Source organism: Pelobates fuscus, chromosome 6 (assembly GCF_036172605.1).
Source record: "Pelobates fuscus isolate aPelFus1 chromosome 6, aPelFus1.pri, whole genome shotgun sequence".
NCBI classification, from domain to species: Eukaryota; Metazoa; Chordata; class Amphibia; order Anura; family Pelobatidae; genus Pelobates; species Pelobates fuscus.
The window spans coordinates 250770653-250797210 of record NC_086322.1 but is presented as its reverse complement, the minus strand read 5'-3'; the positions used below and the strand labels follow the sequence as shown (position 1 = coordinate 250797210).

Here is a 26558-nt window from a genome sequence, read left to right as displayed (position 1 = left end):
TCCAATCAGTGTGGGACAGGGGGTCAGTACTTGGCAATCTTCCCTTCTGCTAAGTGCGCCTTTCCTGATATATCCTGTCCTGCCATTATGCAAGACAGGATATATCAAATGTACATTATCATGAAAAATGCAAAAATAAAAATAAAAATCCCAATATATCATTCAAACTAAACAGTCCAATCAGAGACTGGAAACATGGGGGGATGGTTGCACTCACCTAAACATGCTTAAAAAACTTTTACAGACTAATAAAGTCTGTCGACATTGAAGTTGCTGTTTAGTAGATAGGAGAGTGCGCTGGATCTTGTGTATTTATTGTATAATATGGCCCCCAGCAGCACCCCATTTAAGCATGTTTAGGTGAGTGCAACCATCCCCCCATGTTTCCTATATATATTTGGGAGTCTAGCCAACTCCTTGGTTCTGCACCCCTCCCTGTTACAGGTGCCTCATCTCAGGTCCCTATTTAGCCTTGTACTGCAGAGAGCCTCAGATGGAATTTTTTCCCAAGTAAGTGGTTAATCTCATAAGAGCAGACATTAGACTGTGAGAGTAGGACCTGCCAAAGATGGGGTACATTGACGTTGTGGCAGGCTTATGCAATGTATGATCATATAATGTAACTAAATCCCCATTTTTTTGCCCAATCAGAGACTGTTCATGTTATATAAAATGCACTTATTATTTGATAGGACAGTTGGCCGCCTTTTTGGTAGGGGTTCTCACCTCTGGTTTTGCTCTGAACTGAAGCCCTCTCTTCCCCATCTTCTTTGATTTCTGGGGCCTTTATTAAGACAGAATTATTTCCTGGGCTTGTCTGTGACTCACCTGCATATGAGAAAAAACATAAATAACAAAAAAATGTTTGCGTTGCAATTTAGCAGCTTTTATAGGTTTAAAGTGTACTACATTGAAAAAAGCTACATTTAAATAAAAATGAAAAATAAAAACTTTAGGTCTTTACTCTGTCATTGTTACAAGCATTCTAATTAAACTTGGTGGTTACATCAATCACTTATTCTCTATGGATCATTTAATGAAGGAAAGAGACAGTATTTCTTGTATGAATGTACCTTCAGATGCAGGACACCAACGTACAAAATGTGGGCATTTTTACTAAATGCACTCTTCTACAAATAACTACCAAACTAGTTATACCTTACCTAGACAGGGGAGGTCTGGCAAGTTTTGGTCTGGGTCAAATACAAATTAATGGCTTCTTTCACACATTCAAATTTATAGATCTCTGCATGCATATTCCTACCTAAAGTGACACTATTGTCACCAAGACAACTACAACTTAATGTAGTTGTTCTGGTGTCTATTCCCTGTCTCTGCAGGCATTTTCATGTAAACACTGCCTTTTCAAATAGCAAATTGTTATTAGTAAATCACCTAAAATGTCTCAAAACAGCCACACCCCTGGCGACACCTCCACTCCTAAAATTAAAGTGTCCCACTTTATCAATTTGAAATGTTGGATGGTATGTTAAGGTAAGTTTATTAAAGGCTCGGCCTTGAGGTGAATAAAGTATTTTGGGTATTCTTGCTTCCCTAAGCATAAGTGTTGTCTATCTTGTTTGTTGGGCATGGTGTCATAGCTATATAGTTATCTAGTTCTACTTTGAAAACCCATTATGTTGTGCTGTTGTTCCAAAAGAAGCCAAGAAACCCAATTGCAGCTATTTTGAATTGTGCCACAAAAAGGGATAAATTTCCTTCTTAACTTGATAATGGCAAGCAAATTTCCCCTTGGATCAACGGACCTGCTGGCTGAGAGCTGAATCAGTTGGGCCAGTGAGTCATAAGCAGCTTTGTAAAGGAGCACCAAGAGGCATTTATTCCTGCATGCAAGAATAAAAGGTAAGGGGATGTGATGTTTGCCTGTCCAGTGGGTAGACAGCAAGACCTTACTCTGAAGAATTGTAATGGTGGTCAATGGTGTCAGTTGGAAACTAGTCTACCATGTTTCCGTTACACTTACCCTCCTGGAGATTGTGGAGTATGGGTTTTACAGGTGAAGGCTGCTAGAGCAACATAAATACATTGCACTAAGTACTCTGACCGTTACAATGTTGTACAGTTACATGAAAAGTGAAAAAGTGGGGCAACGGGACAAGATTTCCATATTGGGACTATTACGCTCAAACTGGGACCTTATTAACAGATGTAAACATGTAAAAAAAATATATAAATTATATTTTTCCTGTTAAACCGAAATACAAAATAATTTTGATGTCACAGTCAGCTGTGATACACCATCATTGGCTCTGCTTACCTTCTTCAGCAATTCGCTTCCGTTTTCGAGTCATTGGCCCATCCCCCTTCACATCATCTCCTTTGGACTCCACTGGGTAATTTCGTCCAGTGTCTTCTTCATCATTGTATTGGAGAAGAGCTTCCATCAGTTCCAGGAAGGATATGTCATCCAGGAGACCAGAACCTATAAATAGAACTAAATTTAAACTACAAAAATGGTAATACATGTTGTGTATTTATACATGTTGTGTTTTATAATTCTCATTACAAGTATTAATAGACATACTAAGGACAAAATGTATGACAAAGCAAATATACAAAAACACATATAAAACAAATTCTGTTTATGTTCATACATTATTGAAGTCTAAATGTAGAATATATACCAAGGAAGGTTTTATTTACACTCTAAAATATACTGTTTGTTCCAAAGGATGATTGACACAGTGCTAATCATTACATTTCCAGTTTTACGCAACAAATACATAAGTGACCTTCTCCTGTCATCTGTCTGCTCTCGGTAACTCATCCACAGGATTCTTTCCTGGGCTAGCCCATTCCTAAGGAACTTCCTACCCCGTGCCCTCTGAATCTCTTCTAGCCTCCAGTTCCTTAAGAAGTTACTGAAAACACAGTCTATATGATAACCTACAATCTTCTTGGGTGACACTTGTCTTATTACAATTACCTCCTCTGTTGTCCTCACTTCCAAAACCGTTCGGTAACTCTTCTTCCACTGTTTGGTTCTTCAGACAACACTTTAACCAACTTATCTTGACACATGCATATTTATGACTTTTGAATGCCAAGACAGGATTTTGTACCTGATTTTATGGAGCTGTTTCGTCCTGCAGAGAAGGAGTGGCCATACCTGAACACTCGCTCACGGTCATGTAAACGTGGACTTGTTGACAAAGCAGATGGGATATCCACCTCTGAAAATGGAAAAACAATTTTGAGTGTGAAATGTAACAATCCTCAATTGAATAAGTTTGAATAAGCTTTTCCAAAGATTTAAGTTGGGCTAAACTTTTGAGCGAGAGAAAAAAAATTTCAATATATGATAAAAAAAAAAAAAAAGAATAGAATTTCACATAAGGCTAAGATGATTTCTTTATTCAAGAATGCAGGAGCATCAAGACAATATCCCCAAACCAACCATACCCCACTGCCGAATCTACTGAATACAAAAAATGTGCACGGTTTATTATGCCTCACTACTGTATTAACATATTACTGGAGAAGCTAGCAACTGCCATTGGGGCACTGTGAGCAATGTTCAAATGTTTTACCTCTGCAACAATAGGTGTCCATGTGTCTGCCTGCAGGGGGACTGTCTGTGCTGACAGGCAGTCTCCCTGCAACTGTAAAATCATTAAAAAAATTAAAGTTATAGTTAATAAAAAAAAAATATTATTATATATGTGTATATATATAAATGATATATAGACATATATTATACGTATATAATATATGTCTATATATCATATATATAATGTCACGCTAAGTGTATTTTTATATTAATATGTACATATATTAATATAAAAATACACTTATAATTAAATTACACACGTATATATATAATATATATAATAACTATATATATTGTATATATATTATTATAAAATACAAATAATAAGTAATTTAAATTAAATTAAACATGTAAAAATAATAATAATTTTTTTTTTAAAAATATATATCTATACGAAATTTTATTCTAACTGTATTTTGATATTAGTATATATATATTTATATCAAAATACACTTAGAATGAAATTGTATATATATCTATGTATATATAAATAAATAAAAAGAATACAAACTATTCATATGTCCATATACAAAATTACATAAATAATTATATAAATATACACGTAGACTTCAAATATATAAATATGCATATATATTTAAATTCTACGTGCGTATTTATGTAATATTTTTACATAATCAAGTTATTTTATTGATTGCAATTTAAGGGGCCTGCCTGCCAACCCAGGCCGAAAGTCCAGAGAATTTAATTTGCTATCACTGTATTTTACCCTGTAACGTTCTACGACACCCTAAAACCTGTACATGGGGGGTACTGTTTTACTCAGGAGACTTCGCTGAACACAAATATTAGTGATTCAAAACAGTAAAACATATCACAGCGATGATATTGTCAGTGAAAGTGACTTTTTTGCATTTTTCACACACAAACAGCACATTTACTGATGATATAATTGTTGTGATACATTTTCCAGTTTTGAAACACTAATATTTGTGTTCAGCAAAGTCTCCTGAGTATAACAGTACCCCCCATGTACAGGTTTTATAGCGTTTTTGAAAGTTACAGGGTCAAATATATGGGTCAAATATTTTTACATTGAAAATGGCCAGGTTGGTTACGTTGCCTTTGAGAGCGTATGGTAGCCCAGGAATGAGAATTACCCCCATGATGGCATACCATTTGCAAAAGAAGACAACCCAAGGTATTGCAAATGGGGTATGTCCAGTCTTTTTTAGTAACCACTTAGTCACAAACACTGGCCAAAATTAGCGTTCAATTTAGTTTTTTACTTTTTTCACACACAAACAAATATGAACGCTAACTTTGGCCAGTGTTTGCGACTAACTGGCTACTAAAAAAGTCTGGACATACCCCATATTGAATACCCTGGGTTGTCTACTTTAAAAAAAATATGTACATGTGGGGTGTTATTCAGCGATTTATGACAGATAATAGTGTTACAATGTCACTATTGATACATTTTAAAAAATGTATGTTTTGAAACCGCAATATCCTACTTGTACTTATAGCCCTATAACATGCAAAAAAAATTGCAAAAAGCATGTAAACACTGGGTATTTTTAAACTCAGGACAAAATTTTGAATCTATTTAGCAGTTTTTTTCATTCGCTTTTGTAGATGAGTAAAATATTTTTCACATAAAAGTCAAAAAACATGTATTTTTTTCAATTTTTCATCATATTTTTTCATTTAAAAAAAAATTAAATTACATGAGATTATATAAATAATGGTATGTAAAGAAAGCCCCTTTTGTCCTGAAAAAAACAATATATAATTTGTATGGGAACAGTAAATGAGAGAGCGGAAAATTACAGCTAAACACAAACACCACAAAAGTGTAAAAAGATGCCTGGTCGCAAATGTACAACATCGCAAAAACAGTCCGGTCCTTAAGGGGTTAATAAAATTCTATGCACAATACCTCCAAAAAGCCCTAAGGAATAAAAGTACATATAATAACTACAATTCAGAAGTGCAAAGCTGTACAAAGTTAATGACAACGTTCAACACATTTTATAAAGGTAAAAGGTCTCAACAAGGCAGCCTTAAAAGTGGATATGTCCAACTCAGTCAAAAGATATCATAAGACAGAATATGGACTACTTTATCTTTGTGTTTTTCCTACGCCTGAGAAAAAGTCAAGAGATACTGCGGTCAGTGACAGGAGAGGCTCTTTTCCACAGACATCAGTGTTTTTTGCAATATTGTAACTGACAATTGGCCATTGAACAACACTACAAAACGTAACTCTATTATGCGACAACTTTTGTGTAGCTTTATCAACTTGGGCATCTTGTAGAAAGCAAAGTAGTCTGTACTTCGTCTTATGATATTTTTATTGACTGCACTAGAAGTTCAATTAAAACCCAACATAGTCTTTATGAGCAATTCATAAAATGTTTATGTTTCTATAATGCTCAATTTTGAGGTAACCGAAAAAAAACTACACAAAAATAACCAAAAGGGCATATTAGACATAAGTAGGTCCCCTGAGTATAAAAGAACAGTTAAGTATATGAAACTTTATTACAAAACTTAGGTCTAAAAAGGGACATACGACAAAAAACCATTAAAAGAAAAAGCCAAATAGCTGGATGCTAGATAAGGAGAAGATAGAGCAAGGGGAGAGAACTATTCATGTAATATCCTTAAAATATATGTAAATGCAATTAGGTAGAGCAATAGTACAAAACAGCGGTTCCCAACCCACGGTACGCATACTCCAAGGGGTACAATTCAGTGCCCCTGGGGGTGCGCAAAAAAATTTGAGTAATGGCAGCCGGCCGCCGCACAGGCTGGGGATTGCTGGCTGAGTCTATCGGGTGGCCCATGCACTTTCGGCCACCTGATAGCAGCTTCAGGGATCCGGGCGCACACTGCGGCGGTTTACTAGCGCGACCGGACCCCTGTGTTCCTACAGCCAGAGCTGGGAGGAAGTAACAGCTTGTAACAACTTCCTCCCAGCTCACACACAGAGCACGCCGCGCCGGAGAGGAGATACAGCCAGCCAAAAAGTAGAATGTATGTACTTTTTTGTATCTGTTTGTGTGTGTATCTCTATGTCTGTGAGTCTGTATGTGTCAGTGTATCTGCAGGTGTGTATCTGTATGTCAGTGTATGTATGTCATTGTATGTCAGTGTATGTGTCACAGTCTGTATGTGTATCTCAGGTCTCGTCAAATCCCAGGTCGCCAAGAATTTTGTCCTTGCATCTGGAATATGTCAGCCAGGAGCGGCAAGGGAGAATGCGAGTGGCCAGCCATGGGGGAGCAGAGGTGGCCGGCCAGTCAGCCGTGGGAGAGCGGAGGCCGGTTTTGAGGGAGGGCAGAGACGGACCAGAGGTCGCTGTGTGAAATAGACACGGGGGGCGAGGGAGCTGTCATCTCCCTGCTCTGCTCCCTTGCGCGCCCTGAAGGATGCAGGGAGCTGGAATATGATGTCATTCCGGCCTCCTGGATACTAAACTAAATAGTGTGAGACAGTGAGCATAGCAGGGAGATGACAGCAGCCCCACTAAAACCCAGGAAAAGCCTAGCCACTGCAGCTCTCCAAAATGTAGGGAGGTTGGGTAGGTTTCAATCAAAATAATTAAAAAAAAAAATCAACTTCTGAATGTGTGAGTATGTATCTGTGTATGTGTGTGTGTGTCTGTGAGTGAGTGTTTGTATGTATGTATGTATGTCTGTCTGAGATTTTGTGTCTGTGTGTGTCTGCAAACTTGTGTATGTCTGTCTGTGAGTCTGTGTGTTTGTGCCGGCCTCTTAACGAGTGTCTGTTTAGGTGACCGGTCCCCCTCTGATTACATGGGAAAGGTGATTTTACTTACCTGTTTTCCCATGCTGGGACAGTCTCGCTGTGCCTGAATACCCCTTCCTGGCTGAGATAATCAATCTTGATTATCTCAGCCAAGCAATGCTTTTCCATAGGAAAGCATTGAGAGGCTATTGTGGATGCACTAATCTGAATCTCCTCAAAGAGATGAATTGAATCAATGCATCACTATGGGGAACATTCAGCACTCCATGCCTAGCGTGGTTTGAGTGATGACCGATAGAGGTGTTACTAAGCAGCAATGTGAACACTGTCTTTTCTCTGAAAAAATGAAAAGCCTGAAGGGACAAGCTATAGACACCAGAACCACAATATTAAGCTGCAGTGGTTCTGGTGACTATAGTGCCTCTTTAAGAATTCCATTTTAGTCGCTGAAAATTAAGCTTTGTTAGTTAAAAACAATGCCAGCTTCTAGCTAATTTAGCTGGCTCCTAAATTCCAAGCAAATTTGTCAAGTCCTGGTGTATTTTCATGTGTGTTAGTGTGTCAGTGTATGTGTGTCAGTATGTATCTGTATGTCTGTATCTATGTGTATGTGTCAGTGTGTGTATATGTGTGTCAGGGTATGTATTGGTGTGTCAATTTGTGTATCTGTATGTGTGTCAGGGTATGTATCTATGTGTCAGGGTATGTGTATTTATGAGTCAGGGTATGTAACCTTAAGTATGTTAGTGTATGTATTTATGTGTCTGTATCTGCATGTGTGTCATGGTGTGTATCTGTGTGTCAGGATGTGTATCTGTGTGTCAGGATGTGTATCTGTGTGTCAGTGTGTGTATTTTTGTGTGTCAGGGTATGTATCTATGTGTCTGTGTACCTGCATGTGTATCAGAGTATGCATCTGTGTGTCAGGGTGTGTCTATGTGTCAGGGTATGTATCCTTGTGTGTTAGTGTATGTATCTGCATGTGTGTCAGGGTATGTATCTGTGTATCAGTGTGTGTGTATATCTCTGTGTATATGCATGTCTCAGGGTATGTATCTATGTGTCTATGTACCTGCATGTGTATCAGAGTATGTATCTGTGTGTCAGGGTATGTATCCTTAAGTGTGTTAGTGTATGTATCTGCATGTGTGTCAGGGTATGTATCTGTGTATCAGTGTGTGTGTATATCTCTGTGTATATGCATGTCTCAGGGTATGTATCTATGTGTCTATGTACCTGCATGTGTATCAGAGTATGTATCTGTGTGTCAGGGTATGTATCCTTAAGTGTGTTAGTGTATGTATCTATGTATCTGCATGTGTGTCAGGGTATGTATCTGTGTATCAGTGTGTGTGTATATCTCTGTGTATATGCATGTCTCAGGGTATGTATCTATGTACCTGCATGTGTATCAGAGTATGTATCTGTGTGTCAGGGTATGTATCCTTAAGTGTGTTAGTGTATGTATCTATGTTTCTGTGTATCTGCATTTGTGCCAGGGTATGTATCTGTGTGTGTGTGTGTGTGTGTGTATCTGCATGTGTGTCAGGGTATGTATCTATGTGTCTGTGTACCTGCATGTGTATCAGAGTATGTATTTGTGTGTCAGGGTATGTATCCTTAAGTGTGTTAGTGTATGTATCTATGTGTATCAGAGGTGCCAAAAACGGGGTCTGAACTCTGGACTCTTGCTGCTTTAGTCCTGCTGTCTTGCCTCTGAGCTACACTTCAGTTCATGTTTCTGCCTGTTGTCCTATCCTGCCTTGTCTGCAGCACTAGGTGGCTGCTCCTGTCTCTCTATGTCCACCTGAGACATAGATAGCTCATTAGCAAGGTATTTAAACCGGCCTCTCCATGAGAACATTGTCAGTTTTTTGATTTTTGTGATCGTGTGTTGTTACGGTTTTGTCTCCTGATACTTGTTCTCCAGATTGACCCCGGCTCCTGACCTTGGCTTTCCTCCTTGTTTATCCTGACCTCTGGCATCCGCTGACTTTGGCTTATCCTCAACGATCCTTCTGCTTGTGTCCTTGTCTGTACTGCACCTTTCATGCACAGCCCGCGTGCACAGATTTACGGTCCTGGTGGTTTCTAACCTTATCACCTTGGACGGTGTATATCTGCAAGGGTGAGCACAAATCTCTGCCTACCGGACATATTATACATAGTTTCTCTCGCCATTAAATGGTCTTTCTAAAGATACCATTATTTTCATCATATCATATACCGTATTTTTCGCTCCATAAGACGCACCTCACCATAAGACGCACCTAGTTTTTAGAGGAAGAAACCCAGAAAAAAAATATTCTGAACAAACTGTCCCATAGTGTTTCTTACTATGGGACAGTTTGTACAGAATATTTTTTTTCTCCCCTGTCCCATAGTGTCCCCCCCTTCCATAGTCTTCTCCTCTCTCCCATAGACTTCATCTCCCCCCCTCCCCATAGACTTCATCTCCCCCCCTCCCCATAGACTTCATCTCCCCCCCTCCCCATAGACTTCATCTCCCCCCCTCCCCATAGACTTCATCTCCCCCCCTCCCCACAGACTTCATCTCCCCCCCTCCCCACAGACTTCATCTCCCCCCCCTCCCCACAGACTTCATCTCCCCCCTCCCCACAGACTTCATCTCCCCCCTCCCCACAGACTTCATCTCCCCCCTCCCCACAGACTTCATCTCCCCCCCTCCCACAGACTTCATCTCCCCCCTCCCCACAGACTTCATCTCCCCCCTCCCCACAGACTTCATCTCCCCCCTCCCCACAGACTTCATCTCCCCCCTCCCCACAGACTTCATCTCCCCCCCTCCCCACAGACTTCATCTCCCCCCCTCCCCACAGACTTCATCTCCCCCCCTCCCCACAGACTTCATCTCCCCCCCTCCCCACAGACTTCATCTCCCCCCCTCCCCACAGACTTCATCTCCCCCCCTCCCCACAGACTTCATCTCCCCCCTCCCCACAGACTTCATCTCCCCCCTCCCCACAGACTTCATCTCCCCCCCTCCCCACAGACTTCATCTCCCCCCTCCCCACAGACTTCATCTCCCCCCCTCCCCACAGACTTCATCTCCCCCCCTCCCCACAGACTTCATCTCCCCCCCTCCCCACAGACTTCATCTCCCCCCCTCCCCACAGACTTCATCTCCCCCCTCCCCACAGACTTCATCTCCCCCCTCCCCATAGACTTCATCTCCCCCCTCCCCATAGACTTCATCTCCCCCCTCCCCATAGACTTCATCTCCCCCCCTCCCCATAGACTTCATCTCCCCCCTCCACACAGACTTCATCTCCCCCCTCCCCACAGACTTCATCTCCCCCCTCCCCACAGACTTCATCTCCCCCCTCCCCACAGACTTCATCTCCCCCCTCCCCACAGACTTCATCTCCCCCCCTCCCGACAGACTTCCGCCCCCCCTCCCCATAGACTTCCACCCCCCCTCCCCATAGACTTCCACCCCCCCCTCCCCATAGACTTCAACCCCCCCCCTCCCCATAGACTTCCACCCCCCTCCCTCCCTCCCCATAGACTTCCACCCCCCCTCCCTCCCCATAGACTTCCACCCCCCCTCCCTCCCCATAGACTTTATCCCCCTCCCATACTGTCCCCCTCCCCTTGTCCTATAATTACTTACCTGTCTTGCAGCGTTGGCCGGCAGCACAGGGCGCACCGCGGTAGTGGAACTTGAATTTCATGTTCCGGTTTCCGGCGGGACTGAAAGGAAGTGCGCACTCAGCTTGTGCGCACTTCCTTTCAGTCCCGCCGGAAACCGGAACATGAAATTCAAGTTCCACTACCGCGGTGCGCCCTGTGCTGCCGGCCAACGCTGCAAGACAGGTAAGTAAAGCTTCATATTCGCTCCATAAGACGCACAGACATTTCCCCTCACTTTTGAGGGGAAAAAAAGTGCGTCTTATGGAGCGAAAAATACGGTAATTTACTATAAAAATGTTTTATAAAATATTATGAAAATATATATATATTTTTTTTTAAAACACACCTTTTCTAACTTTGACCACCAAAAATCTGTTACACATCTACAACTGCCAAAAAACACCCGTGCTAAATAGTTTCTAAATTTGTCCTGAGTTTAGAAATACCCAAAGTTAACATGTTCTTAGCTTTGTTTTGCAAGTTATAGGGCTGTAAGTACAAGTAGCACTTTGCTTTTTTCAAACCATTTTTTTTCAAAATTAACGAAAGTTACATTGTAACACTGATATCTGTCCAGAATCCCTGAATAACCCTTCACATGTATATTTTTTTTTTAAAGAAGACAACCTAAGACAAGGTTTCCCAATTAATTTTTCCCTTGGAACCCGTTGACATGGTATCACAAAACTTTGGAACCCCAACAAAAAAATGTGTGCTGTAGAGTAGCGCAGCACAAACCTTTCAATTCTTTTTATATCTGGTTTAATTGTTGACAATTGTATTTGCATGTCTGCAATTGCGTCAAGTCGATTTCGATACTTTGTTTTTGTTGCAGAGTAAAGTGAGAATTCAGTTTCACATAAGTATGTGCTGGCGAATGGCAACAGAACTTTGCTTGCCCGCTTGGACAATTCTGGATATTCTTTGCGTAAATCACCCCAAAAAGCAATAAGAGAAACTTCTTTAAATTTTTTGCTTAGTTGACCGTTAGAAGTTAGATCGATCAGATTCTCAAAATCTACATCAGAAAAATTGGCTGGCTTGTCTATTATGAAAGGATTTCAAACCCAGTCATTGTTTTCATTTAAAGGGACACTATAGTCACCAGAACAACTACAGCTTGTTGAATTTGTTCTGGTGAGTATAATCATTACCTTCAGGCCTTTTGCTGTAAACACTGTCTTTCAGATAAAATGCAGTGTTTACATTACAGCCTAGTGATAACTCCACTGGCCACTCCTCAGATAGCTGTTAGAGATCCTTCCTGGGTCATGGCTGCTTAAAACGCATCCAAACATTCAGTATCTCCTCCCTCTGCATGCAGACACTGAACTTTCCTCATAGATATTCATTGATTCAATTCAGCTCTGTGAGGAGATGCTGATTGGCCAGGGCTGTGTTTAAATCATGCTGGCTCTGCCCCTGATCTGCCTCTTTGTCAGTCTCAGCCAATCCTATGGGGAAGCATTGTGATTGGATCAGGCTACCACTTCTGATGATGTCAGCAGACTGCTTGTTTTTTTTTAGGCAAACAGCATGCAGAATTACAGCTTCTGGCTTGAATACAGTAAGATTTTGCTATATTTATGGAGGCATGAAGGGCCCAGAGGGGCTAGATGGTGGTGTTAACACTATAGGGTCAGGAATACATGTTTGTGTTTCTGACCCTATAGTGATCCTTTAAGAATGTAAAATACAAATTAACAGATGAGATTAAATGGCGAAGATGATCTACAATTTCATTGCAAATTTCATCAAGTTCAATTTCTGATTCTTCAAGAAAATCCTTAAGTGTTGGCAAAGAGTTCAAATTATTTTGCTCAACAGATAAGGTCCAAAACTGCAGCTTATGAGACAGTGAAAATATTTTATCTCTTGCATTAAAAATATTAGTGTGGGGGGCGGGGCCGGACCGCCATGCTGACCGGTCGCATGGCGGATGGGCTCCCGAGAAACCCGATCTCTGAGCCACCATAGGCGACCATCCAAACTAGCAAACTGCAGGGGACTACTCCCACAGCAGTGGGAAGGGTAGCGGAACCCGAGATCGGGAGTTTCGGATCCCCCCACGGGAAGCACGGGACTTCGGAGGCCGCGGCCTACTCTAGGGGGAGCGGGGTGGACGGCCGCTGCCCTGTCTCCCTCCTATACTGCCCCACGCTGGATAGTAGAATGCCTGCCGGCTCCTGTTCCCCCCCCTCTGGGCCGGGGGGGTCATCCCGGTCCACGCTGGGGCGCACTCAAGCCGACCTGCAAGCAGACTTCAGGGCGCTGGACACACGAGGCCCAAACCCAAGATGGCGGCGGCTCAGAGCACCTGCATAACGGCTCCTGCGATATGGAGCCACAACAGCCGTCTGAACACAGATACAGCGACCGCACCAGACCCAGGACAGAGGGAAAGCTGCAGCCTCTCAGCAAGGCACTTGAGTGGGAGCAACACACAGCACACAGGAGACCTATACTGGCAAGCCACATGTTTACCCCCACATCCATGAGAGCGAAATCACTAGTCCAGTACGCCACACAAGCCACTCACCCGACCAGGGTATCAGGGGAAGGCACAGCTGGTGTACCCTCTCAAGCCACAGCCGCAAAGCAGGGAGCCGCAAAGCTACACACGCTGCAAACGCAGCCCCCATCCTGAGGGACAAAACGGGACTGAGCTCCAGCTGCCAAGTTTCTCACAGAGCCATAGCCTCAAGACAGGGGGCTCGAGCAAGCAGCCTCACGAATTCGGTCACTGATCCGACCCAGAACTGGGTGACCTGTGTGCCAGACCCATATCCGGTAAGACTCCCACATCACCCTTACCCACCTCTGTGGACACCTTCTCAGAACACCCAGTGGCCCCCTTACAGAGTGGGAATTGGCTAAAGAGGACTGCCTGACCAATACCGACCCACACCTAGCTGGGCTTACAAACGGTGGACTCTCGTTGCACGTTTACCTGCACTCCGGACAGCCCTGTGTTTATGACCTCCATGGTACCCGGCCTTGCTGTGACCCGCAGCAACTGGGAACAGCGACCAGTACAGAAAGCACCTTCTGCTTGTTTTATATCTCTGCTTGTTTTATATCTCTCTTGTTTTATATCTCTCTTGTTCCCCACCTCTCATTCAAATGATAAATGCATCACCTGTGTTGCCTTATGAAGAAATGCCATTATTAATGTACAGGACTGCAATGCTTTGTTAGAATTGTCCCAGGTCAGACCAGCACCACTGCATAATTACTCCGGGAGAGTCAGTCCACTTAGCGTATGCATTATGCATAGTATATGCAAGTGGCATGGCATAGTATGACACTAATAATACATTTTCGATCCTGTAAGCTTGCGCGCACATGCATCCACTAAGTAACATGTATAGCCTACCAGCTCTGTGTATTTAGTCAGCTTTCTAGCAGCATGCTTGCCAGCATCTTGTAACTCATCTGTTGATCTTGGTAATACTCAAACCACTTAATAATGCACGGATGCGAATCTTTTTTTTTTTTTTTTAAATTCTTTATTTTTTCTGTGCTCAGTTGTACAATCAAATTACATTCAGCATTTCTTGAAATCGTCAGTTTACAGTAGGTCAACAGTAGTGAGTATACTCCCAGTGTTTGGGGTTAGTGTCTAGCTATTTCTGTGAAATGCGTTGGACTAGCACTTTTTATTATGAGCATGGTTGAAGACAAACCTGGAGCTGGTTAGATTTCTGCAGGCTAGTGGTTGGTTGTGTTGCGCTCCCGGTGTACTACAGGCGTAGGGTGTGAGGTAAACTCCTGTGTGTTACATGAAAGTGTTAAGCTGTGCAGGGGCTTATACATGTGCGTGATCTCAGGATGGTTTCATGTGTGTATCAGGTGCCAGGCTATGTGTACCTTCTGGGTACTATGTGTGTTGTGTTATGTGTGCTTGTGTGGACGTTGGTCCGTTGGGTGCCTTCTCACAGTCTGGCACTCTCAGTGTGGCCCCTGACCTAAGGGGGTGGCGGGGGGGTATGTAATACGCCTCTCTTTGCTGTGTTGCCTGCGGTTTGGAGGCCGGTGTATAGCTCCCATTGTGTTTGGGTGGTGTAGTGCCTGTCTCCGGTATTGTGGTGAGATATCTGCATGTATGTGCATGGAGATAAGAGTAATTGGTAGTAATAGTAATAAGAGTAGATGGTAAGAAAGGAAAAGAACAAAAAATAATGGTTAAGCATGGAGATCTATCTTTCTAGATTCTGAATCGGTTTGAGTGAACGTTCAGGCTGGTCGCCAGTCTGTGTTGGTTTCTAGGCCTTGGCACAGGCTGGAGGCTCAGAGGTCAGGCCGATACAGTCCCAGGTTTAAGTCCGGTATGCGGGCGCTGGGGGTGGTCCGTCGCTTGTTCAGTTGAGGTGCCGGCCGTAGGGTCCCAGGTTACGGTGTCGTCCGTAGTAGACGGTCGATTCAGTTGTAGTCCCACTGCAGATAGGAAGGCAGGGGCTCCTGCCGGGGAGGTAAGGCTGTGAGTGGTCCCAGCGTGATGGACAAGTAAAGAGCCGGTGGTACCCCATCTGTATGGTTTGTTTGCGTTACGTAGGGCAGCGGTTACCGGGCCGAAGGATTTGCGTCTAAGCAAGGTGGCTCTGGTGAGGTCTTGGAAAAATAATAGCTGAGCTCCTTCAAATCCCAGTGGCGTTTTGCCTTTCAGGGCTACCATTATTTGTATCTTGTCATGTATGGTGACGCACCGCAGGATGACATCCCTTGGGGTGTCTGATGGGGTGCGGGCCGTGCCTGTCACACGGTATATCCCATCCAGTATAATCTTTTTAGCTGCTGGCTGCGACAGGATCGTAGTTAGGAGACGTCGTATGTAGTGCGGCAGTTCTTCAGTGGTGATGGTGTTGGGTATGCCGCGGATCTTTATATGTGTGCGGCGTTGCCTGTCTTCAAGGGACATTATTTGGGTTGCTAATACGTGTTGTTCCACGTGCAGTTGTTGGACTGAGTTTTGCAGGATGGTTATGGTGTTTTGGACTCCCTCTATGTCCCTTTCTGTATTTGTGACCCGGTCTGTAACATGTTGTATATCCCTTTTAATCAGGGCTACATCTGCAGCCAGCAGTTTCTGTATGTCTGCTAGGAGGGCTTTTAGGTCCCCTTTAGTGGTGGGGGCTGAGTCCTCTGGCGAGGCTGGGGGTTTTGTGGGTTCCCCCTGAGGGTTTAAGCTGTGTGGGGTCCCCTCTCCCTCTGTCACCTGGGCTGGGGACATATTTGGCGGGGGATCCGCATGTACTGGCGTGGTCTGCGCCGGCCGCAGCAGCATTTGCCCAATGTCCCTGCTTTGGGGGTGATCACTGGTCGTGGGTTTGGGGGTGCGTCTGCCCATGTTTGGTGCTGCCTGTAGGGGGTAGTCTGAGTACTCACTGCCTGCTCTCTGTCCGCCGAGGAGTGACTCGAGGCCGAGGAGTGGCGAGGTGTGGTAGGCCGCGGTTTTGCGCCGCTGCCTGGGTTGCTTGGCGGCGTGAAAAAAAGGCATCGGACTGTTCGTCTCGATGTTGTGGTGCCGGTCCTGTGCTCTGTTTGAGTGGATGGCCCCAACGGAGGGAGATATCTGCCGGATTGCGATCGGCACTCGAGGAGCTAGGGAAGATGGCGTCTGTTCAGGTTGGTCGTCAGGCTCCGCCCCCGGATGCGAATCTTAACAGGTCTCAGGGACCCACTGTTTGCTAATGTCTGTTAATCCTGAAACATAACTCTTATCTACTTATATCTTGTCTCAAGCGTTGAATACTCCCTTAAGCTACAGCTCATACAGCTGACCTCTCATAATAATATAAAAAAATGTGCAAACTTGCCTCTGTACCCCAATGTTATTTTTGTCATTTAAACGTGTGTGGAATGCCGTCGGGGTACCACATATGCACTGTTATACCTTCATGCACAACAAAAGAATTAAAAAAAAAAAAAAAAAAATATTAGTGTTTTTTCCTTGTAGTGATAAACATAAGTCATTTAATTTTGTGAATATGTCTTCAAGATATGCTACTTTGAATAACCACAGAGTGTTTGTTAATTGATCAGATAATCCAAATTTATGATCCTGGAAATATGCAAACAACGCAATTCAAACATTCTAACAAGGACTTTACCTCGTGATAGCCAACGGACTTCTGAATGCAAAAGTAGAGCAGAGTGGTGACTACCCATATCTTCACATATAATTTTAAATAGTCGTGACAGTAATGGTCAACTTTTTATAAAATTAAAAATCTGAACCGATTCGTCTAACACAGTTTTAAAGGACCACTATAGTGCCAGGAAAACATACTAGTTTTCCTGGCACTTTAGTGCCCTGAGGGTGCCCCCACCCTCAGGGACCCCCTCCCACCGGGCTCTGGAGAGAGGAAGGGGTTAAACACTTACCTTTCTCCAGCACCGGGCGGGGAGCTTTCCTCCTCCTCTCCTCCTTCCTCACGACGTTATCGGCTGAGCCGCGCGCGCATTCAGCCGGTCGCATAGGAAAGCATTTACAATACTTACCTAAGGACGCTGGCGTCTTCTCACTGTGATTTTCACAGTGAGAAGCACCAAGCGCCTCTAGCGGCTGTCAATGAGACAGCCACTAGAGGCTCTGGAGGCTGGATTAACCCTCATTATAAAAACATAGCAGTTTCTCTGAAACTGCTATGTTTATTAAAAAAAAGGGTTACTCCTAGAGGGACCTGGCACCCAGACCACTTCATTAAGCTGAAGTGGTCTGGGTGCCTAGAGTGGTCCTTTAAGTGAGATTGATTTTTTTCTCACTACCAGTGCATGTCTGTGAAGAACACAGTGAGAACTGGTGCTGTTTTTTGCGACATTTCTTATTCGTGTCACAGCGTCTGCCACTTTGCAAACCATTGCTTTGGCACCATCACTGCACACATCTACACATTTGTCCCAATTTATACTGTATGTGTTAATGAACTTCTGGATACAGTTAAAGATGTTCTCACCAGTGGTGAGAGTTTTCAAAGTTTCACACAGAAGCAAGTATTCTTCAATCAGTTTGTCAAAATTATATGTAACAAAAACCAACAAAATTGAAAGTCCTGAAACATCTGTGAGCTCGTCTAATTGCAATGAGTACCCATCACATTAATGCAGTCGAGAAATTAGTTCAGTATGGATGTCATCAGCAAGATAATGAATACGGCGCAAAACTGTGTTGTTGGAAAGTGGCACAGCTTCAATTTTTAAAGTACATGACACTATTTCTTTTGCACATGGTTTTATTAGTGATTCCCCAATTGTGTGTGCTTCTCCTGCAAGTGCTATGCGGTAACTCACTCTGCAAGCAGGAGAGGATTTTTTTTTTTTTGTTAGACTTGGAGCAAAAAGATTTGAACACTTTGAAAAATACAGTTAAAGGAACACTATAGTCACTTAAATTACTTTAGCTAAATAAAGCAGGTTTAGTGTATAGCTCATTCCCCTGCAATTTCACTGCTCAATTCACTGTCATTTAGGAGTTAAATCACTTTGTTTCTGTTTATGCAGCCCTAGCCACACCTCCCCTGCCTATGATTGACAGAGCCTGCATGAAAAAAAAAACTGGTTTCACTTTCAAACAGATGTAATTTACCTTAAAGCGGCACTGTCATGCCGAACTTACCTTTCCTCAATCTCTTCCTCTTCTCCCCCTCTCTCGGGATCTGTTATTCTTTTCTTCCGGTCTTCTTTAGTTTTCTTTAAAATCATAAGACAAAGTAGGGACTCTGTCTTATGGAGGATTCCTCCGCTTGACCAGCTCTGACCAGCGGAGGAGCAAAGTGTGCTTCATTTCCGCTGGTCAGACCAATTTTCCCATGATCCCTAGCTTTCCTCCCAGTTCCCACAATGCTTCCTGTCAGTATTGCCGAACGTCCTGTCACTTAGACAGAACGCCGGCAAAACTGCCGAATTGCATCCTAACAGAATGAGCACTGTTTCTCCATTGGTGTTAGGATGCAATTCGGTACTTTGTTCGGATCGGAATTCCATTCAAATGAATGAAACTCCGATCCTATTCATTGCTGTGGCTGCATCTTGCAGCCGCTTAGTAGATAACTCCCTAATTCCCACGGTATCAGGGAGCTATCTACTAAAAGGCTGAAAGACCTAAATTGGTCTTTCAGACAAATTTACTAACACTAAGTAAAAATGACTTGGTATTAGTAAATAATATGCCCCTACTCGCTATACCACGAGTAGGGGCATGTCTAGTAAGCAGTGAGCAGCCTGTGGCTGCTCACTGTAAAAAAAAATAAAAAATATTGCCCCCCACCCCTAAACGACGGGTGGGGGCTGTAAAGTAAAATAAGGGAGGGAGACCTATTGTCCCCCCCCCCGGCCCCCACCCCTGAGCGGTGGGTGGGGGCCATAAAGATAATGAGGGGGGGGAACTACTGTCCTCCCCCCCGGCCCCCACCCCTGGGCGGCGGGTGGGGGCCATAATGGTAATAAAGGGGGGGGGACCTACTGTCCTCCCCCCCGGCCCCCACCCCTGGGCGGCGGGTGGGGGCCATGATAGTAGTAGGGAGGGGGGGGGAACCTACTGCCCTCCCCCCCGGCCCCCACCCCTGGCCGGCGGGTGGGGGCCATAATGGTAATAAGAGGGGGGGGGACCTACTGTCCTCCCCCCCCGGCCCCCACCCCTGGGCGGCGGGTGGGGGCCATAATGGTAATAAGAGGGGGGGGACCTACTGTCCTCCCCCCGCGGCCCCCGCCCCTGGGCGGCGGGTGGGGGCCATAATAGTAGTAGGGGGGGGGACCTACTGTCCTCCCCCCCGGCCCCCACCCCTGGCCGGCGGGTGGGGGCCATAATAGTAGTGGGGGGGGACCTACTGTCCTCCCCCCCCTGGCCGGCGGGTGGGGACCATAATGGTAATAAGAGGGGGGGGGACCTACTGTCCTCCCCCCCCGGCCCCCACCCCTGGGCGGCGGGTGGGGGCCATCATAGTAATAAGGAGGGGGGGCCTACTGCCCCCCCCGGCCCCCACCCCTGGGCGGCGGGTGGGGGCACTAAGTAAATTCCCCCCCCCCCCCATCAAGGTGACTAGGGGTGCCCAAGCCCCTAGTCACCCACCCCCCACCCAAATAAAAAATGCCCCTACCTACCCCCCACACCCTAAAAAATAGTGAGGGGGGAATAAAATTGCTAACCTGTAAAGTAAAATTAAACTTACCATTCGACGTCTTCTTTTTTCTAAAATCTTAATTTTTAAGCCCCAAAAAAGGCCAAATAAAAAACCATCATAGCCGTCGAACTAAAAATAAAATAAAAAACCCGAGCGCAAAAAAAAAAACCAGACGAAAAAGAAAAAACCCGAGCGCACATAAAAATAATCCATCTTCACCCATGGAGGGCTCCGCGCAGACTGAGCTCCGCAGGGCGGGGCAAGGCTTATAAAGCCTTGCCCCACCCTGCAATTAGCCTAAGAACACTCTGATTGGTGGGTTTAAGCCAATCAGAGTGCTCTTTGTCATTTTACAAGCGTGGGAAAGTTCTTTGGAATTTTCCCACGCTTGTAAAATGACACAGAGCACTGTGATTGGATGGCTTGAAATCCATCCAATCACAGTGCTCTGTGTCATTTTACAAGCGTGGGAAAGTTCTTTGGAATTTTCCCACGCTTGTAAAATGACACAGAGCACTGTGATTGGATGGCTTGAAATCCATCCAATCACAGTGCTCTGTGTCATTTTACAAGCGTGGGAAAATTCCAAAGAACTTTCCCACGCTTGTAAAATGACACAGAGCACTGTGATTGGATGGATTTCAAGCCATCCAATCACAGTGCTCTGTGTCATTTTACAAGCGTGGGAAAATTCCAAAGAACTTTCCCACGCTTGTAAAATGACACAGAGCATTCTGATTGGCTTAAACCCACCAATCAGAGTGTTCTTAGGCTAATTGCAGGGCGGGGCAAGGCTTTATAAGCCTTGCCCCGCCCTGCGGAGCTCAGTCTGCGCGGAGCCCTCCATGGATGAAGATGGATTATTTTTTTGTGTGCTCGGGTTTTTTCTTTTTCGTCTGTATTTTTTTTTTTGTGCTCGGGTTTTTTATTTTATTTTTAGTTCGACGTCTATGATGGTTTTTTATTTGGCCTTTTTTGGGGCTGAAAATGAAGATTTTAGAAAAAAGAAGACGTTGAATGGTAAGTTCAATTTTACTTTACAGGTTAGCAATTTTATTCCCCCCTCACTATTTTTTAGGGTGAGGGGGGTAGGTAGGGGCATTTTTTATTTGGGTGGGTGACTAGGGGCTTGGGCACCCCTAGTCACCTTGATGGGGGGGGGGGGAATTTACTTAGTGCCCCCACCCGCCGCCTAGGGGTGGGGGCGGGGGGAGGACAGTAGGTCCCCCCCCATTATCGTTATGGCCCCTACCCGCCGCCCAGGGGTGGGGGCCGGGGGGGAGGACAGTAGGTCCCCCCCCCCTTTTACCATTAGGGCCCCCATCCGCCGCCCAGGGGTGGGGGCCGGGGGCTGGAGGACAGTAGGTCCCCCCCCCTTATTACTATTATGGCCCCCACCCGCCGCCCAGGGGTGGGGGCCGGGGGGGAGGACAGTAGGTCCCCCCCCTATTACTATTATGGCCCCCACCCGCCGCCCAGGGGTGGGGGCCGGGGGGTGGAGGACAGTAGGTCCCCCCCCCTTATTACTATTATGGCCCCCACCCGCCGCCCAGGGGTGGGGGCCGGGGGGGGAGGACAGTAGGTCCCCCCCCCTATTACTATTATGGCCCCCACCCGCCGCCCAGGGGTGGGGGCCGGGGGGTGGAGGACAGTAGGTCCCCCCTCATTCCCATTATGGCCCCCACCCGCCGTCCAGGGGTGGGGGCCGGCGGGGGAGGACAGTAGGTCCCCCGTCCCCCCCTTATTACCCTTTTTTTTTTTTTTTTTTACAGTGAGCAGCCACAGGCTGCTCACTGTTTAGTGGACATGCCCCTACTTGCGGTATAGCGAGTAGGGGCATTGGGGAGATTTTAATCTCCCTTGTGCTATTATGGGGGTCATATTGACCCCCATAGAGTGAGGAGGGGACCTGGGGGGCTTATGAAGTGGTGGGGAGCACTGCTCCCTGCCGCTTCTGTCTTTACATATTGCAAGGAGGGAGCTGCACGCCGGTAGCTCCCTCCTTGTAATAAACCGAACAAACAAACGAACACTGATACACAGTGTTAGTTTGTTCGTCTGATTTTTTCTATTCATTCATTCGTCTGTCTGATGACAGATGTTTCACTGGGCATGTGCGGGAATCTCAGGGCTATCTAGTGTGGGTAGATGACGTGTCCCACAGGGACTTCACCTACCCACACAAAGATGGCGGTGCCCTGAATATAGATCGGGGCAGAAAATAAAGAATAAAAAATAGGTAATGTGGGGGGCATAGGGGCATTTGGGGGTGACTAGGGGGTCGATTGGATGTAGTTGAGGCGGGAGGGGGGTTAAAAAAAAAACTGAATTCGGCATGACAGTGCCGCTTTAAATAATTGTATCTCAGTCTCTAAATTGAACTTTAATCACATACAGGAGGCTCTTGCAGGGTCTAGCAAGCTATTAACATAGCAGGAGATAAGAAAATCTTAATTAAACAGAACTTGCAATAAAGAAAGCCTAAATAGGGCTCTCTTTACAGGAAGTGTTTATGGAAGGCTGTGCAAGTCACATGCAGGGAGGTGTGACTAGGGTTCATAAACAAAGGGATTTGACTCCTAAATGTCAGAGGATTGAGCAGTGAGGCTGTAGGGGCATGTTCTATACACCAAAACTGCTTCATTAAGCTAAAGCTGTTCAGGTGACTATAGTGTCCCTTTAACATTTTTGTGCCCCTTACAGAGTTATTCAATGTCCCTTACAGAGAATTTCAATGTCCCTACCTAACAGAGCTTTATATGTCCCTATCTAACAGGTATTTCTATGTCCCTACCTAACAGAGCTTTCTATCTATGACAATAACAGTGCTTTAACTATCAGCTCCACTTTCTATCACTCGTCTACCACGAGTGAAAGAAAATGGCTGACTGCAGGGCTAGCTAGCTCACTGCTGGGCGGATTCTCTCACGGATGAGCTCCAAGTGGCTGGCTGATGGCAGGGCGGGCGCTAGGACTGGCTCTGACGGCAAGGCGGGCTGGCGGCAGGGCGGGCTTAAGATAGCGCTCCCGCAATCTCTTATGAGATTGCGGTTGCGCAATATCTGCTGTTTCCGACCTTCCAGGAGCAGGTAGCGGCGGCCATCTTGGATGTGGCAAAATGCCTTGGCACCCCAATTTTGTTCTCGCGGAACCTATTGGGAAACGCTGACTTAAGGTATTAAACTTGGGGTATTTTTTGACTTTTCATGGAACCATTTTATAACCAATCTATGGCAAAACAAATTGGTGATTTTTTTGACACACATAGCAATTTAAGAATAAATGTAGTGAGAACTTTAAGGGTTACTGCTATAGAACACCCCAATATGTGTTTAGAAACATCTCCTGAGTACAGTGATACCACCCATGTATAGGTGTTTTTCAACTTCCAATTTGGGACATTTTTGAAGCCGGCCAATGTAATTTACCCCCATCAAACCATATATGAAATGTAGACACCCTACAGTATTTCAAATGGTGGTATTTTAACACTTTCCATGCACTAATTCTATCGCCAGTCTTTGTCAAACTTTTGGGTAGTCATTGTTTTGTACTATTTTTCACACACATTGTACTTTAGGCATGAGTTATCAGCTCCTGTTATGTGTTATTGACAAAGACCACCCCAATATGTGTTCAGCAACATCTCCTGAGTACAGTGATACCACCTATGCATAGGTTTGTTGGGTTGTTTGGAGGGGTGCAATGCCAAACTTCTGACGTGTTTTTTCAAATTTGACATATCTTCTTTGCCTATCTTCTTTTTGGGGGCCTTTTTACATAACCCAATTTATTTTCTTGCCATGAACGTGCATATATTTGAAAAGTTGACACCCCAAGGCATTGTATATAAAGTGTTTTGATGCCTTTGATGCAACCATTTTATCCAAAAACGATTGAGAAAATTGTGGTGGCAAATTTTCAATTTTCATTTTTAAACACACATTTGTGTGTGATTTAGGGGAACCTGTTAGGACTCCAGGTTGTTTTCTGCAAGTTCTCTTGAGTACACTTATGCCCCCATGTATAGGTTGAACTTGATCATAAAAATAGTCTGGCGCAGTAAAAGTAAAAAACAATCAACCTCAGGAACAGTAAACGTAACCAAACAAAAACAACTGAACGGCAAATGTAAAAAAAAAAAATTCAAAACGGACTAGTGTGTGATATAAGAAAAAAAAGGTATAAACAATATACCAGCGAGTGGAGCGCTATAATAAATATAGATATAAATAATGAGGGGGTATTACTCACCCCTCCAACATAGTGATACAATGTGTCCAAATGTACATACAAAGTAAAACAACAAAAAAAGAGAATATAGTGCAGATGGTTTACAAAAATAAAAAAAAGAATAATAGTAGCAATTGGCTGAAACCACTCACGTGGGTTGGAGCCTATAAGCTATTGGCTCCGTAAGTAACTCCTTTTTGCTCTTGAGGCAGCAACACACCCCTTTATCCCAAACGATGTTCTCCCGAAGATATGGAACAAGCAGAGAGAAAAAAACCTCATAGGTGCTATTGTACAGATAGTGTATACAATATAGTGAGATAGTAATGATTATGCTCACCTTAGACAGAGCCTTGAATTCCTGGCTCTGAGGTTTGTTGGCAATATGCTAATTTATTGGGATCAGGGCCGGACTGGCCCACCGGGATACCGGGAAATTTCCCGGTGGGCCGCGGCTCCTGGGGGCTGCTCTGGCAATATGTGCCACCGGGTGGCCGATCCGGTGGCACACACTTTGAGGGGGCCGGCCGGAAGGCGGCCGCATTGCACGCTGCAGCCTCACCAGTCCGGCGGCACACTTAATGCTGAGGGCTGAGGGAGGAGCATGTCTCTCTACCATGCTCCCTCGCGGTTCCCACAATCCCCAGAAGGATCCTCCTTCTCCTACAGAGTACCGCTTTTGTGGAACGACCTCCCGCACAATTTAAAATCTTCCCTAAGCCTAAAGTCCTTTAAGAGATCCCTCTCTACATACCTCAAAACAGAATGCACCTGTCATGGTTGATTATATATTTCCCACCTGTTCTATGTTCCATTTTGTATTTATTGTGTATTAATATTGTTTTTGTATTTTATTGTACCCTAATGTAACAATGCAATGATTTGTGGACCCAGGACGTACTTGAGAACGAGAGAAATCTCAATGTATCTTTCCTGGTAAAATATTTTATAAATAAATATAAATAACACCTGTTACGGTTGCCTCCAGGCTGGCTGGAAGTTGGACCGTAGAAATGGATGCTCCTAGCGCTCACCAAAGGACCATCAGCACCGCAGACACCATAAGCACTGCAGACTCCACGAACCACCGCTGCTGGGCTGGTATCTCGCCGCCTGCTCTGCGCCCTGGACCTACGACCAGGCTCCAGGTTCCAAAAGGCGAACCTCTTCCTTCTGTAGAGCGAAGCAGGATCAGGAACTAGAGCTCTTACAAGAGCTCAGTAGCTAAGGGAGTATGACGAGCATAGCAATCCCTGTAGTGATTATAGCTGTCCCCTACAAACATGAGTCAAGGCTGCAAGTTAGAGGGTCAGAAGAGGTCTGAGGTGCTGGAACACCCAGCCTGGCTTTTATTGAGGTTACATGCAAACAGGACACTCCCAGGGGGAGGCATAAAATCACCAATCACACATCTGGTGCAACCCACACATCCCCTCCCCTCAGATAAACAGTTAAACCAATTATTACATACAATAAAAATACAGTTTTCACACACACACTGTAACTTTAAAACCATACATCCAATTTCCATAAAAGTTACATATTCAGACTCAGCATACATCAAACATAAACACTTCCAAAAATCAGCCAAATCCCTCCAGTGGATCAAAAGTTAGCTGGAAGTCCTTTATGACCGACCGCAAGCACAATTTCCTGCCCAAAACAGTTCCATAGATTTGGGCTGTGCGGTCGGTCAATTTCATGCCGAAAAACGACTAAGTCCCATTTCGAACGGGACTTAGTCTCTGGAGCTGCAAGTTCAGTATGGGAGAAGGTAAGGGTCAGCGGTGTTCGGTAGAATGTGTAGCCGATTTTAGTTCCACAGAATCTTTTGCATACACCGCTGACCGCATTCGAATGACCTAAGATGGCCGCCGCCACGTGTTCGGCTGTCGAATGGCGGCCACCCAGCGCTCGGCAATTAACCGGCAGTAACCTCACAGCCTGGGAGGTAAATTGCCTGCACACTTTAACTTCTGGGTGGTCCGCCTGTGTGGTACTTGGTTCAGTAAGCCCTATTTACTGAACCAAGTGGGAGAAAGCCAGGGGCAAGTAATTTTACAGGTCATAGTCTTAAAGGGGCATTGTTCAGCAAAGTCACAATATGTCCCCAGACGGTTCTTAAAGGGCCATACACACCCAATAAAAGTTAATACATTTTCAGGGGCACAATCTTCCAGGGGCCATAGTCATGAGGAAGGAGGCTGGCAAATGGCTTCTCCACAATCCAGGGAAGCAGGGCAATT

General features: G+C 44.8%; 1 protein-coding gene across 1 annotated transcript in view; it reads right to left on the bottom strand.

Annotated features, from left to right (window-relative positions):
* The window catches only part of EZH1 (enhancer of zeste 1 polycomb repressive complex 2 subunit), a 165718-nt gene that overhangs the window by 72493 nt on the left and 66667 nt on the right, over nt 1-26558 (bottom strand). The window contains exons 7-9 of the mRNA XM_063458931.1: nt 3084-3194; nt 2279-2443; nt 727-828 (exon numbers count right to left, since the gene is read on the bottom strand). Coding sequence (XP_063315001.1) covers nt 727-828; nt 2279-2443; nt 3084-3194 — 378 coding nt within the window. The remainder of the gene's footprint in view (nt 1-726; nt 829-2278; nt 2444-3083; nt 3195-26558) is intronic.